Consider the following 15209-nt stretch of genomic DNA (forward strand, 5'->3'; position numbering starts at 1 on the left):
CATAATGGCCTGCCCAAGGAGATTGTGTTAGATATAATGCAATTTAATGTGACAGGTGGACCGCAGAGACGAGGTACAAGACCGCAGGGCATGCACACGCACAAATCACTGATAGTCTTGATTGTGCCCATATCTGAATCTGATTTGAAATGCATTGAAGTGGTTTTGGCTTTGGCTTTTTTTTTTTTTTTGGTAGCCCAAATCTAGGTCCTGGTACTCACTGTGCACACATATTAACTAGATCCTTGTCGGTTGTGCCCTGCTGCAGTCCGCGAATGTAGAGATTTGTCTTGGACAACTGCTCGCCGCCCTGTTGGTTTTGATTCTGTACCGTGCCGTTGGGACCCATGTTCGTGTTGGTGTTCGTCGTGTTGCTCAGGCTGGTGCTCAGCGTGCCGCTCTGGGAGCCCGTGTTCGAGGAGCTGCTCGAGTTGGTGTTGCTCGGTGAGGCTGCCGTCGGCACTCGCTGACCGTACTGCAAAAAAATTGAGAACAGATGGCTTTAGTACACAGAATAAATACGATTTTTCTATGATCTTACAACAGAAAAAAAATTTGTTTTTAAACTTTTAAACGAAAACAGTGCTCAAATTTTCAAGTAAACATATAACCAATATATTTACTATAAGTTAAGATCGGCGTTAAGAAGTTAAACCCCTTTAAGAGATTAACAAAGATTTTCGGACTTTTTGTTTGGTAATTTCGGTACCCAATTGTTTTTAAAGCAATTTTAAACGAAATCATATCACACTTTTAAAGATGTTCATGTGGTCTAAGTACTTCATACTCTTCTGCATCCCACAGCTGCAGGCAATATTAAAATGTATAGTGCAAAAGTATGTCGATAATATTAAGCGATTTGGCTGGAGAGTGGACTAAAGGAAGAGCGACAACTGGAGGCAGTGCAAGTATTTTTATTGAAATTCCAACAGAAATAGCTGCTATTCGAAGTTATTGAATGCTGCTTGGCTCAGCACACACAATGGATAGGGATGGCGATAGCTATATAGATAGAGACGGAGATGGAGCTAAGGAGGCCATGCAGATAGAGAGAGGTATGAAGGTAGACTCAGGGAAAGAAAGAGAAAGGCACATTGGCATGCTGACGACAGCCCTGACGATGGCGTTTTTCACTTAAAATGCCACACATGTGCCAGAGGGACACGAATAAAGAAGGAGGCGGAGATCGGCTCGAGCTTTGCATATAAGGCTGCAGGATATTTGGCAGCTGCATTCGAAGGCGTTGAAAATCTATAAAATTTGTATGCAACAAACAATGGCCCCACACTCACATAAACACAGTTCCAACAAACTTTGCCATTGATACATTTTTGAAAATTTGCCAAAAACATTATTTTATTCGCACAGCAGCAGCAGCCGCACATCAGCGGGAAATGCTAAAATATGCAACCAACAAAAAGTTGCACTGCAAATTCCCAAAAATTGCAAAGCGAAAATCAAGCAAACATTTTTTGTTAAATTTTTCTTTTGTTTCAGGTTTTGGGGAGGGGATTTGAAAACTTTTCAGCAAGCCGCAAAATCCATTTGCATGAAAGCCACTGAATTGGGGGGGGTTGGGCTATAAAAAAAAAGCTCGCTAATTGAGCCGTGTCATGATTGCCCCCTCGCTTGTGGCTAATACTTCCGTAGGTCACAAATTGATTTAAAAAACGTAAATCTCTGAAAGTGGCAGAAATCAAGTGGGATCTACAAAAAATTTGTGTTTGTTTATAGCATGGTTTGGTTTTTCCCAATGTTGTGGGACTGTTCTTATTTACATTCCGTTCTTTAAAATTGAATGCAATTTGAGAGAAAGTAGTAAGATAAAAATTAATTTTTAAGCGAATACAGACTAAATTTATCAGTTCAAGTAAGTGTATTTTGTTCAACGGTCATTTAAGCTGATTAAGCATGCCAGAACACCACAGAATATCGAAAAACAAAATTTAATGTATTTTAGTAGTATACTTAATTCCCTTAAGGTATTCTGTGTTTGGCTGATAAAATAAATTCAACACAAATTTTTTTTTTATATTTTTTTTGGGGTTTTATAATCAGACGTGAAAGTCACGCTTCTGCAAGCAACCAACACAAATCATAAACTCTTTCGCTATCTCTGGGCTCTGTTCGAATCAACTTTGACTCCCCAAACTCGTTAGTTAGGTTACTCCACAGAACCACTCTAGAAGATATATTTTGTACAGTTTTCCTACGAAATTGCTTCCTTTCTTTTCTCGTATGCAAAATATAATTAAATAATAAATTTAGCCAGCAATTTTTGTAGTCAGCAATTGTTTATCTGTCGCTGTGTGCGCGAATAAGTGTGCGAATATACTTGAGCCAACACTCATACGCCCTGTGTGCCAATGAACTTTTCTCTCTCGGCTTTTTGCCACTTTATCGCTGTATGCTCGCTGCTTCGTCGCTTGTCTGATAATGAAATTATATCGTTCTAATAATTTTATGCGCACAGCAACGACGGACAATCCGCATAAGCTACAAATTATATACTATACATACTATATGGTGATGTATCTGTGTATTCTTATGTGTGTCACGCCAAAATGAGCAACGACAACTTGGCTGCCTTTTTATTTTGTTTAATTTTCTGTTCGTCGGCTTAGCTTTTTATTGTTGTCTTTTTTCTAGTTTTTTTTTTTGGCAACAAAAATTGCGTCATTTGCAAAAAATTTTACGCTGCGAAATCTGCGCGGTTTTTCGCTTTTTAATAAGTTATTTGGTTCTCCGTTTTGCCGGCTCTTTCGTTAGCTATTTTTCTCCATGTTTCTCATGCTTTCCTCTTGATTTTTGTGGCCCACACGTGTCTGAGTCTGAGACTTTGGCCAACTGTGTTTGAGCTAAAGTTTATGCACATTAGCACGATAGTTGGGATATGTTAACCTCTTTGCCGCTCCGCTGTTATTTATGCGCATTTAATTTGTTTACTTATTTATTGCATTTGCTCGAAGCAACAGCGAAACAAACTAAAAATACAATTTGATGGCATAAGCTAGCTAAACTTTTTGATTGCGAACCGGCAGCGATGGGACACAACGAGCAATGATGTCGTCGGCGATTCGATTCGATGACGATGACGATGCCAGAACACGCAATTGTTAATGGCCTGAACTTATGACTGTTCGTTTGTTCTTCCATTTGGGTTTTACTAGATTAGACAATAGTTTCCTGGGGGGCGGAGTTGAAGGGTTCATGGACTTTGAGAAAACGGGCAGTTTTATAAGGAAAGGAAATGGCCCTTATAAATCGATTATGAAGATTGACAGCTGACATTTTTCTTTTAATGCTCTGATAAAATATTGGTTGAGTGCTTTTACTTAAAACTCGGTTTAAGCAAGTTGAAAAAGATATTTAAGTAATACAAATAAAAACTTCAAAGTAAAATATGACATAAAGAAATAATAAATCCAAATACCCAAAAATATGAATTCCCTTTCCAGGAAATCAAGTGAAATCAAGTAATTATAAAACACTAAACTCTTTGCACAAGAGACAGAGTGATTAATGCTTCACCAATTTCAATCACAACATCTCCATGGTAACATCTCCATTAAGAAGTCATCAACAATTATTAGCCGCAAAACCACCAAAATGTATACCGAGAAACTGAATCCAAAAGATCTCCGAGATCCGCTTCAAAAAGTCACGTGCCAGAAAGTGTGAAATACCAAATGGACTTTTTGTTTGATTTATGATGTCGCCACGACATGAGCGCCACACATAAAATATAATTCACTTAAGCTGAGCCGAGTCTTCTGGATTTCTTCGGGGGGTCCCAGAGTCCCCTCCAGCCCCTTCAATCCCCCCCACCATGGATGTCTTGACTAATAAATCAAAATGCAAAGACCAAAGACGCATACGAAATGGAGTGCACTTATTTTCAGTCACTAAATCAGTCACCGCATAAATCCACTCCGTCATGATTAGTGACAGTTATTATTTGTCCAAGTGCTTGACAGCCTGTCAAATTTGGTTAGCATATGTAGGTTGAAATCCAGCCAAAATCTTTCAACTTCGGGTGCCGAAGAGCTCTTAAAATATGTAGAACCCAACTGGCCATTGACCCAATGTGAAATGGGGAATTATGAGGAGTTAAATTAAAGCTGGATGCGTGTCCGCTTACGATTGGAGACGTTTCTATTTCTCGAGCGGATTTCGTTTTGGAAAACCCCTTTGGGAGGGTTGCAAAACTCATCAAATCAGCGAGCCAAATCCAGCTTTTCTTCTGATTGGGGAGGGTTTTTCCTATGGAAAGCAACATAAAAAATGCCTTTCACGTGACTTATATAAATTAAATGCGTTTTGGGTTTCCAATTGGAAGCTGGCATGAAACTGATAGATGAATAGATGAATTCATCTACTGCTGGAACGGAAATGTTAGGCGTCAGATAACAGTCAGCAGAAAACACCCAGAAAGGGGGTGAAAAGAGAATTTTCACTCCCCAATGATGGAGACAAGTCATGACTGGGGTTTAGGGGTTTAAGACAGCGTTTGCCTCTGCAAATGTTTGACATGCCAATGGCAAATCATTTCGAATCATCTGCAGGTGGAATTTTATTCAGAGAACGAGGAAAATATATGACAACCTCCACAACTTCCATCAAAAATAAAAAAAGCAAAGCCCTCCGTCAACTATAATTCCTTCTGTAAAAAAAATGTTCTATTTTCAATTATAGGCAGGACTTTATATCAGTTCAACGACATTTTCATAATTTTTATTATTTATAATTTCATTGTTCTTTTGTTTGGGCGGACCATGAAAAGGTTATTAAACTCGACCTTCAAACCAAAATAAAGTTGTATAATTTATCTCGGCTGAAAAGAGCTGCTCGCAAACTTTTTTAATCATCGTGATAAGATGGTAATTGCTTCGTGGGTGAGTCTAATCAAAGAAAATTTATGAATTTCTTTCAAGAAATTGTATGCCATTTCAAGTGACCCCATAAATTAGTATATACTGCAGTTCATTTATAAATAAACGTTCTTGTGCGCAGAAATTTAAATATTGTTTTGTTATTCATATGTATTTATTTTTGAATTCAATTGTTTGTATATACGGAATTTTAAAATCCCCCAAAAAAATCAAACAATTTTTTCGGCAAAAAAATAAATTCAGTTTTCTTTTTGCTATTGATTATTATTGAACCCTAGTTATTGTCACATTGTTGAGTTTAAATTTGACACTCTATGGACAAGTGACGTTTGCCTTACTGTTTTTCAACGATTTTTTGTTCAGTTCGTTTTGTAAACATTGCGAGTTTATTGGTTGACACAAATTTGTATTGTTTTCACTTTGTTCTATTTTTAATAGGAATTTCGCAATTGGCATTTTATTTGAATAATAAATATAAATAAATTGTCCGTAGCGACAAGGAGAAAATTGTTGACAAATTTTTGATTTCACTGTGCCCTGGGTTAAGCCTTTTTCTATACGAGATGTATATTAAATTTGCATAATTTTGAGTACCTAATCAAGGGAAGTTTCGTTGTTAGACTTCTGATTGTGACCCAAAAAGAAAAAAGGTTAGAAAACGGATTGGAATGGCATGAGAATCAAGACTTTAATCAAGCGGAAAGGTTTCTGTGTTTGTTCTACGTGATTCGGAAAAGGTTGAGTAGGTTTTTACTTCTTTTTTGGGGCGGTATTATCTTAAATTGGAAGTCGCAATGAGCACGTGCTTTGTTTGAAAGAAAGAATGAGTAGACAAGACGAAACTCAAACATAAATTATCTAAACAGTTGTCGAGAGATGTATCTTAATTCGGTTGAACTTCTTTAAACAAGAGGAACACACTGTTCTTTTTGTGTTTTTTGGTATTTAAAGACGATACTTTTGTATTGTATTCATCGCGTATACTATTATAAATGTATGGCCAATTCAAATATTTTTCAATCATAATTATTTCAGCAAATAAAAGTGTACGCCCCTTTCGAAAGCATAATCACAATGATAATAAAAGCCACAAACGTTGACTACGCTTGTGTACACTGGAAATGCCTTCCCCGTTTCCCCAGTTTTTCACAATCCAACTTAAACCGCAAACATTTTGTTGCATACACGCGCATACACACAAAAGACAGACGGAAAAAGTATCTGGTAGATAGCAAAAGTCATGTCTGAGTTTTGATATTGAAATGGGCAGAGGGAAAATGTGTGTGTAACCCGACGACAATGGGTCGCAGTTTAAATTTCATGTCAACGCCAGATACTCTCGAATAGCTCGAGATATTCCAGCGGCAGACACAGATACAGATACAAGTACAGACACTAGTCGGATGGATCCCTTGAGTGGGTGGCAGTGCGGGGCCTACGCAAATATGCGAAAAATGGAGAACAGACGGCGGGACCCAGACTCTCGACTCAGTAGAAGCCACTTGGCGACAGTCGCACAATAAAATGCAATAAATTTATTGAATTAAAGCAGATAACTCAATTGAGTGGACAGGCCAGCGCAAGAAGACGCGCAGAAGTCGGACGACAATGCATCTTGGCATTTACAGAAAAAACCAGAAAAGATGAGTCAAGAATCCAAAGATGGGAAAATGTGGTTAAAGAATGGGAAAAGCATTACGGAAAAGAATTTCAAAGAAAAAAGGGAATAGCAACCTATTCAATTGAGGTGAAGCAATGAATGAATAACCTTTATTGTAAGAATTATTCTTAAATTCTTGATTTACAAACACTCAAATTCGCGATGAAGAATGAAGTGTTTTTAATTTTAAAAGTTTATGTTTGATTTAAACATAGAAAACTACAACAAATTTATGATTATATAAAGTAAAGGTATAAAATATCTTACTTAATTTGAAGTATAATTAATATAATTTTCTATGAACTTTTAAAATATATATAAAATCCAAGATAAGTTACACTTTTATCACAACAAACTCTCCTTTAATAATTTTAATCAATCTTGTAATATAAGCTATACAGTTTTAGTTTAGAAGAGTATATATATAGTCTTCTATTTTTAATCAAAGTTTCAATGTTCTAGGGGTATTTCCAACTTCGTGACTTTCCATTTCTGTCCTATGCGTGATTAGGGCCATTAAATCATAACCCATTGACCAAATGAACACTAGACGATAAGAATGCTATATCGATTGCCGGTTAACTCATAAACGGAAAATGCGTCATCAAGAAAAGCTGTTTTTATATTCATAATCAGACAGAAAACGCGTTCGAACAGTTGTTTCTCAACTATTCGCACTGATTGCATTGCTTTAACCACCTGACAAAGATAGCACAAAATTCTGATAAACATTTATCGATACGAAAGGTGAAAGAGGGAAGGCAATAAAAAAGAAAGAGAGGGGCAGGGCAGAGCCCAACAAGAAATTTATCGCCAAAATGGAACACTGAAAGCATTTTAGCGCGATTAGTCCAACAAGGGGCAACAAAAATGTATACATATATATATATATTATATAAAACTTGGCCAGACAGAATGGTGGGAGAAAACGGGGTAATATAGGGGGTCAAAAGACCCGCCCCGTCTGCTCTTAGGGGGCTAAGGGTCTCCAGGTCTCCAAAGCGATTGTCTGTTGGCATAATACATTTTAGCATTAATTGAGTGTATGATTGGGCCATGGTTTTCGTTGTTTGTGTAGTTTGGAATGGGCATCAGCAAGATACAAAAACAACAACAAATGGTTGTAAATAAGATTTTAATTGAAGCTTTTAGCAGGAAATGGAATATTAATGGAAGCTGCTAATGAATTCTGCAGTTGATGCAGTTACTTCTTCTCCATTCCCTACGAGGATTTACAGGCAAAAGTAGGAAGCACAAAAAGTATCTTTGACTATCCCATCAATGATGGAACCGTAAATTGCTAATCTAAAGTCAAAGTTCATCAAGTTACCAAGTGCAATTGACATTTGCATGTTGCTGCGACAAAATATAAAGTTAGTTAGGCCCACTGAACCGAAAAAGGGGGGGTATATCAGACGTATTTTCAGGTGTAATATAACCTGATTGGGCTGGAAGGCATCTCTCATAATTGCTCCTGTCAATTTTGTGTACCAAACTCATTTCTGCAGAAAGTTAAGCCTTGATTGGCATCTGGCCAAAAGCAAACTGGCAGTCTCAATGAAGATTGAAGCCCTTAGGAAAGGGGAAAGGGCACAAGGCGATCAAATTAGTTAGGCATGTCAATCAAATGGTAATTCAATTCAAAGTATCCGACTGATTTAAATGGGCCTAGTTGAACCAGTAGAAAGAGGATGAAAAGTATTAGATTTGGCTGGAAATTCTTCTGATTATATGTTTTAAATAAATATCAGAATTATCAGGTAGTCTAAAAAACGCTTATTGTGAGAATTGTAGGCTAAATGTTTGACGACTTTTTTTAAAAAGATTTTGGTGTGTTTTTTAGGGAATCCGAAATTGCTTGGCCTTCACTTTCCAGATTTTTATTTCATTATAACCAACGAATCTTTCAGATCTCGCCTTTGTTGTTCTGACCAATGCAACGCAAGTATTTCTATAGATATACGATGTATGTTGGGTTATTATTACATGATATATGGCGCGTGATATTTACCGACGTTGCCACATTAGCAATGACCACTAATCACAGAGGGAAAGAGAGAGAGGTGGAGGGATAAACGTATTTCTGTGCTTGGGTAAAAAAAATAATAATTTATGTGACAACGTGCAGAAAACTCAGAGTGTGAGTGGGTGCCAAAAAGAACAACATGGGGTAAAGGGCAAGAGGGAATGGCCAGTAAAAGCAATTGCAAATAATAAATCAAATAAAGCTGCAGAACGTGATCGGAAGCCGCGGTTAAAGAATGGTCAAGTGGGTTTTGGACACCAAGAGCGGGAAGTATGGATAGTATGGTTATGTATGTAAGTGATTCCATATCTCCTTTTACCTTCTCTCCCCTTTTTCGCGGTGTCTGCCAATTAAATACAAAAATGCTGCATTTAAATTGAATTCAGCTTCAGGCGATACAATGAAAAATAGCTACGAAAAGTCGGCTCATTCTCTTCTCATTCTCACTATCTACCGTTTTAACTACACAGCGAAAAACACAGAACAGTATGCAGTCGAACTTTAGAAACTCGTACCTGAAACTTGGCGCATAAAAAATTCAAGTTTTAAGAGACGTTAAGATACGGAAATAAAGTTCAAACATTTGTTTATAGCATAGCAGACTTGTTATTTTTAAATATAAATCGAAAGGGCCCTGTTGACGTAAACTTCGACAACAATACTTATCCTTACATTGAACGGACAAAACATCCTATGTTGGATCCTAAAAACCACACAAAAACGAATCATCTGTCGTTCAGTATGTAGCAGCAAATGTCTTGGGAACGATAGCTCGTCAGAGATATAATTTCCGAGGGTTTAATTATTGTTTTGCCAGACTTTATAAATATTTTTTATTAGTTTAGATCAAAAACGTTGGTTTCTGTTCATACAAATCTTAAAACATTACCTGTTTAATTTTCGAATGTTTAAGAATTTAGAACATATTACCGTGTTTCCAGTGTTATTTTTGGGCACACAGAATTAGAACATTTTAAGAATTTTTAGTTACAGAAAATAGTAGATGGGCAGTTTGACTTATATAAAATTACATTGATGGATCCTCGGATTTATTGTGATTTTTTTCCCATGTGGAGAAGAATATCCAATGTTCTCCCCATTCTCTATTACACCTCTCTCTTCCCATAAATAATGAATGAATCGAGTCTCGTCGAATGCGTGTGTAGCGGAAGTAACACTTAACTCAAACACGAGCACGAGTCGGTTCTAAAAGATGAATGGGGGTGATGCCCGAGGGGAGTGTAGGTCGTATTCGGGGGGGTTTTGGAAGGTAGAATACTCCACACACGCTCTCACAGAAGTGTCAGTCACACACACTTCCATAAAAAAAAAAAAACGGACAATGCCAGCCCGAAAAGTGACAAAGACAACACGTTTTATGCAGCAAAAAGTTACAGTGGCCCCTTAAAACCCATGGCCATCTCACTCGCACACATTCTCCGAGAGTTCTCTTTCTCTATGCGGGTATTTAAATTTAATTTGCAAGCTGACAAAAAAGAAAGGAAAGCGGTTTCTTGACATCTCCCCCTTAAGTGAGTGTGTGTTCGTCTGTCTCTTTCGCTTCTCGGCCGTTTTTCTCTTTCTGTGACAGACAGGAAGTGCAGAAGTGTGTGTCCCTCCCCCTGAGAACCGACTACCCAACAAATAGCTTACCCATATATGGCTACAAAAAGGAAAACTTAGCTGAAAGCAAGTCAACTCAAGCACAAAACCTAAAATTCTGCTGGCTTCGGCTGCCTCTGTTTCTTTCTCCACCACTATCCCCCTCTCTTTCGCTAAGTGGTTTTTTGGTCAGACTACTAACGTTTTAAGGGGGTCGTCGGAATGAGGGATTTAGTGTGGTACCAATAAGGATGGCAACAGGGAGCGGAGTGACAGGCTTTGTATCTCCATTTAGTGCAAATTAGGAGGGGCAACAACATTTACTGAGGTGAAAAGCACCCGCCCCGACCGATTTTCAACCTAATTGAACTGTTCAATGGGGACTGGTGGAACAAAAGAAGGGATGGAATGGCGATATTTGGGGGGGCAAAGGATAATGAGCGGGCAGCAGAGATAACAAGGTACTGAAGCAAGGAAAATGGAGTAGAGTTTATGTGAATAGGCCTGGCGAACCGACTCTCACCGCATTACACAAGTTTCCCAATTTTTTAGCGACAAGAACGGATATTTTGTAAAATCGGCATACGGAAAACTGCACGTGCTTCGTTTTGTTATACTGTGTATATACTAAGTATTTTAAAATAAGTCAGCAAAGATAAACATTATTAAAGGTTGTCTTTCATTTAAAAAAAATAAGTAATTTGAAGCCGAACTTAATTCAGTTTTTCCCAAAGCTCTCTTTAAGTTTTTAGAAATTAAACTCAAAACGTTAATGATGTTCACTACACGACATGAAACATATCATCTATATGCCACATATCATTGCACCTGCAATTGTTTTGACCTAACTTGCACAGCCAGGTATACAGAGGCTCACACACACACTCACACACTCCATTAACAATTAGGCAAATGTGAAACGACTTCATTCCCATTATCATCAACGCTTTTTCCCAACCATTTTTCCCGACCAATTTAAACAGCACCTGACCACTCTACAAAATCAACACGAAAAGCCAGTAAACTGGAAAACCAGAGCACAGGTTGCAACTGTTAAAGGTGATATCTGTTATTTTTGTTCTTTTGCCTGTTTCTGGCTGGCGATTAATAGAGGAAAATACACAAAATGTTTTATCACTCATACGCCACATGTGCCGGGTAGAAACAGAGATAGTGCAAGCTTCAGAGCGAGACAAATGTGTCCCCCGTGCAAACAAAACGCCTACGTTAATTACACTGGCCAGCAAAAGCCGCGGAATAAACGAACTTTAACAACTAAAGCAAACTAAAGCACTGGGGCTCCGTGTGTTTGTGTTTTTGTGTGAATTGAAAATGACTCACTTCAAAAGCAAACGAAGTAAAATCGAAACACACACAAAAAAGCGCAAGCGAATTGACCTTTAAAAGAGAAACGACAGGAAAGCAAAAACCATAAAAAGCACCTGACAACACTTTGTGGCCAAGACAACAGCTAAAATTCAATCATCTTTGGAAGAAGCTGTAAAATACAGCGGAAGGAAGAAGAGGAAGTCCAGAAATAGATAAGTAGTAAAAACTTATGAAAATCTGTATATCTTTGTTAATGAACAAAAGTGTATAAAAACCATTTTATGAGTTAATTTACATTTTAGAATAAAGGCAAACATTTATCAGTTGAAAAATTATAAAAGGTTAGATTATGATAGCTAAATTATACACTTTTCAGAAATCACGATTTTTAAACTGCGAAAGTATTTAAAAATAGTTCAGAATGACCTGGTTATTCTGAATATATTCTTTCATAAAAGATTACACACAAAATATTAAATACTTTGGAAATCTTTCATATGATAAGAAATTAAAATACAGTAGCTACATTTTTCTGCTATCTATCTTGTATTTGAATATCAAAACAAAAACCTTGACCCAATAATAAAGTATAGCCTACATGCTTCTGACGCAACTTGCTTTTGATATATTTTTTAATAATTTTTAATAATTAAACTATTATTAATTTTATCAACCACACTGCTCATAAATAGAACCAATAAGGGATAAACAAGTAAATTTATCTTACAAATTTCTGTGCATATTAACATAGCGTAGCTTTAAAACCTCGGGGAAACGGTCTCTCCCTCTCATATTCCCACTAGGCACTCTCAACCTGATTACAAACGCCCTACTCTTTATACCCCTTGCCACGTTCATTCTACGGCGTTGACTCATTTTTATAAAAAAGTTTCATCAGCAGTCGCGTCACTTGATCGAGCGTATAAATATATATATTTATACATATAGTATCTATCACTCTTGTTTTGTCAAACAGTTGACATAATATTTTCTGTACTTTTTTCCACAAAACTGATAAGGGGAAAAATATTTTTTACTTTCGGTTTATGGACATTTCGTGTTATCGCCGGGGGCTGACTAAACTCGATATTGTTATCGAGGGAGGAGAATGTGCCGGGGGCTATTTTTTCCACCCCCGCTCGCTTACTTTTCTCGACGACTTCCCATATCATTCGTTGTAAATTCCAGGAATTCACCATTATTTGTTTGAAGTTTATTAGATTAGCAAAATGGGTTTTGTTTGGACTGTAACATACGAGTTTTTTAAAGAGGGGGAAAAACTCAATTTCAAATTTTTAATGTCAAGTTAATTTCCGATAAAATGGAAACTTTAAACTTGATGGTCATTCGAGACGTTTTGTGATGGGGAAAACCGAAGAGCCTTTCATGACGCATCAATATCGTAAATTTGATATTTTATCTAAAAGGCTTTTTATATTAATATAAAATATTGTGTTTCAGCAAAATAAAAGCGAAAGTTATAGAAAGAATGCTCGCCCTCCCATCTTCAAAGTTGTATTAAAAATGTTATTATTTCCATAGGTTTTAACCGTTTTTTTTAATTATTTGTGTTTTATTCCCAAGCTTGTTCTGTTTTTGTATTATTTCAACATTTCAAATGTGTAGAACCCATTATTTGTTTATTTTTTTACGCTTGTCGCTCATGTACTTTTTATTATATTTTCTTTTGTCTTATTTTGTTATTATTGCTGCGTTTCATTTCGGTGGATTTGCATTTTTGAGCACGTACAAAAGTTCACACCAACGCTTTTCCACACAAATAATACCGAAAAAAAAACGCCTAGCAACCCCCCGAAATGAAAAAGGAAAATGTAGCAACTTGACTAACAAATTGTTCTGTCCGATTCTGCTCCTTTTTCCTTTGGGCCAGGAAGTCAACACCGCGCGATAATTGGAAAGCAAAGCGAGTACAAGTTCAGAGTGGGGGTGGATAAAACAGGGGGTGGGCGGATAAAATGGGTGGGCAAAAGGGAATATGTAAATCCTGAAATTGCCAACAAACCATAAAAAATGCTGCGGCCAAAAAGACATAAAACAGATGAGCCAGGCAAAAGCAAAGGAAAACCCCGAAAATGGTAAAAAGATGAAGATGAGCAGGCTGCAAAATTGCACTGAGAAATGTCTTTATACATAAATCCAGGATAAAGTTTTTATAAAGTTTTATTTTTCATATTAACATTTTCACAAAACCCTTATACTCTTTCCTGAAGATTGAAAAGTATATTTCAAAATGGTACCTTTTTTTTTTGGAGGGATAATAAAAAACTAATAAATTGGATCACATTAAAATTACGCGTTGCATTTTGCATTTTAAAAAGTAAAACAATTAGGATCTTTTTTGATAATTTTGGGATTACATTTATTTCAGTGTGAAACTAAATGGGTGGTTGGGTCACAAGAGGGGATGCTTCAGCTGTTTAAGGACATGTGCTGAGGTGAGAGTTCACAGTTCTCCGCTCACGTTCAGCATCTTTGCTTTTTTTATTCCCTCTTCTTATTTCGCTGTCTTTTCTTATTTTTTTACAACTTTTACTTTGTTACAGAAATAAAACAAAGAACAAGATGAGGTTTTTGGGGGCGGTGGGGTGGCAAAATAATCCCCTAAGGCCCTGGGACAGGTTAACGATGTAGTCTGCTCGCCTTGTTTTTGGGGCGTGGGCTGAGAAGAGAAAAAAGGATATAAAGAGAAGGAGGGTGCAATGACTGCAACTTGTTTCCAGAGAAAGTTCCTTGAAGCTGTTAAGAAATTTCATTGTTGCCCATTTTCGAGGGTTGTTTTCATGTCTTACTTTGTCTTCTTTATTCCCTTATTCCTTTTCGGCGAGACAAAGGACAGAAAGTAGCAAACGATAAGAGGAAGCACAAGGAAAGAAGTGCACAAACAAAAGCCACCAAAAACGCCAAAAATAAAGTTGCCCTCTTTTATCGCACAACCGGGCACTACTACTATTGCAAACACCCAAAATAAAGGCTTAACTTTGGACTTCACAAGCTCAACTGGCACTTCGACCTTAAGGCGTGGCTAAGGGACGGAAAGGGGTGCCAAAAGCGCGAGGGGCGAGTCGGGCGACTTAATCAGTCGTTGCCTCGTCGCTTTCATATCAGACTGTATTCTTTGAATAGGGTAAAATATCACTGGAAATTATTTTGGTTTTGTTTGTTTCAAAATACATTTCAATTTTATGGTCAAAAATAATTAAACTAAGACAAGTTAAACAAAAACTAAACTTAAAAATTCCAAAAGAGAAGTACTTCTTTGTTTAAAGTTTTGGTTTTAAATTGTTATTCGAACAACTCAGGAAAAGCCACTGGGAAAAAAAGATCTTAAAACTTGTGATTACTAAATATGAAATGTTTTTTTCAGTGCATAAAAAATGAGTAGGGCCGATTGCACTCTACACAATCGTGCATGGCACCACCAGCTCATGTACAGACATATACTCACAGCAATCTGAATCAAATGATTCCGAGGGCTGACTAATTTAAAAGCAGCGCTTCTTTATTCTATAAGCGTTAAGATAGAAAATCTGTAAAGCACAATGCTTTTTTTGTTCTTAAAAGATTTTTAACGAATTATATATTTGAAACATGAAGACAATTTTATAAGTCATATTAAATTTAGAACTGAGCGTAAAGTTCAATGAGTTTTAGTGACAATAGAGATCAACTAAATAATTAC

The 15209-nt window shown here is 36.9% G+C and overlaps 1 protein-coding gene across 18 annotated transcripts in view; it reads right to left on the bottom strand.

Annotated features, from left to right (window-relative positions):
* The window catches only part of LOC108147427 (protein alan shepard), a 127812-nt gene that overhangs the window by 10321 nt on the left and 102282 nt on the right, over positions 1–15209 (bottom strand). For all 18 annotated transcript variants that reach the window (XR_005977185.1, XM_017273897.2, XM_017273898.2 and 15 more), the window contains one exon: positions 222–475. Coding sequence is in view for 17 of the 18 variants with exons in the window: in XM_017273897.2 (XP_017129386.1) it covers positions 222–475 (254 nt within the window). In the remaining variant the exon portion in view is untranslated. The remainder of the gene's footprint in view (positions 1–221; positions 476–15209) is intronic.

Source organism: Drosophila elegans, unplaced genomic scaffold (assembly GCF_018152505.1).
Source record: "Drosophila elegans isolate 14027-0461.03 unplaced genomic scaffold, ASM1815250v1 contig_208, whole genome shotgun sequence".
NCBI classification, from domain to species: Eukaryota; Metazoa; Arthropoda; class Insecta; order Diptera; family Drosophilidae; genus Drosophila; species Drosophila elegans.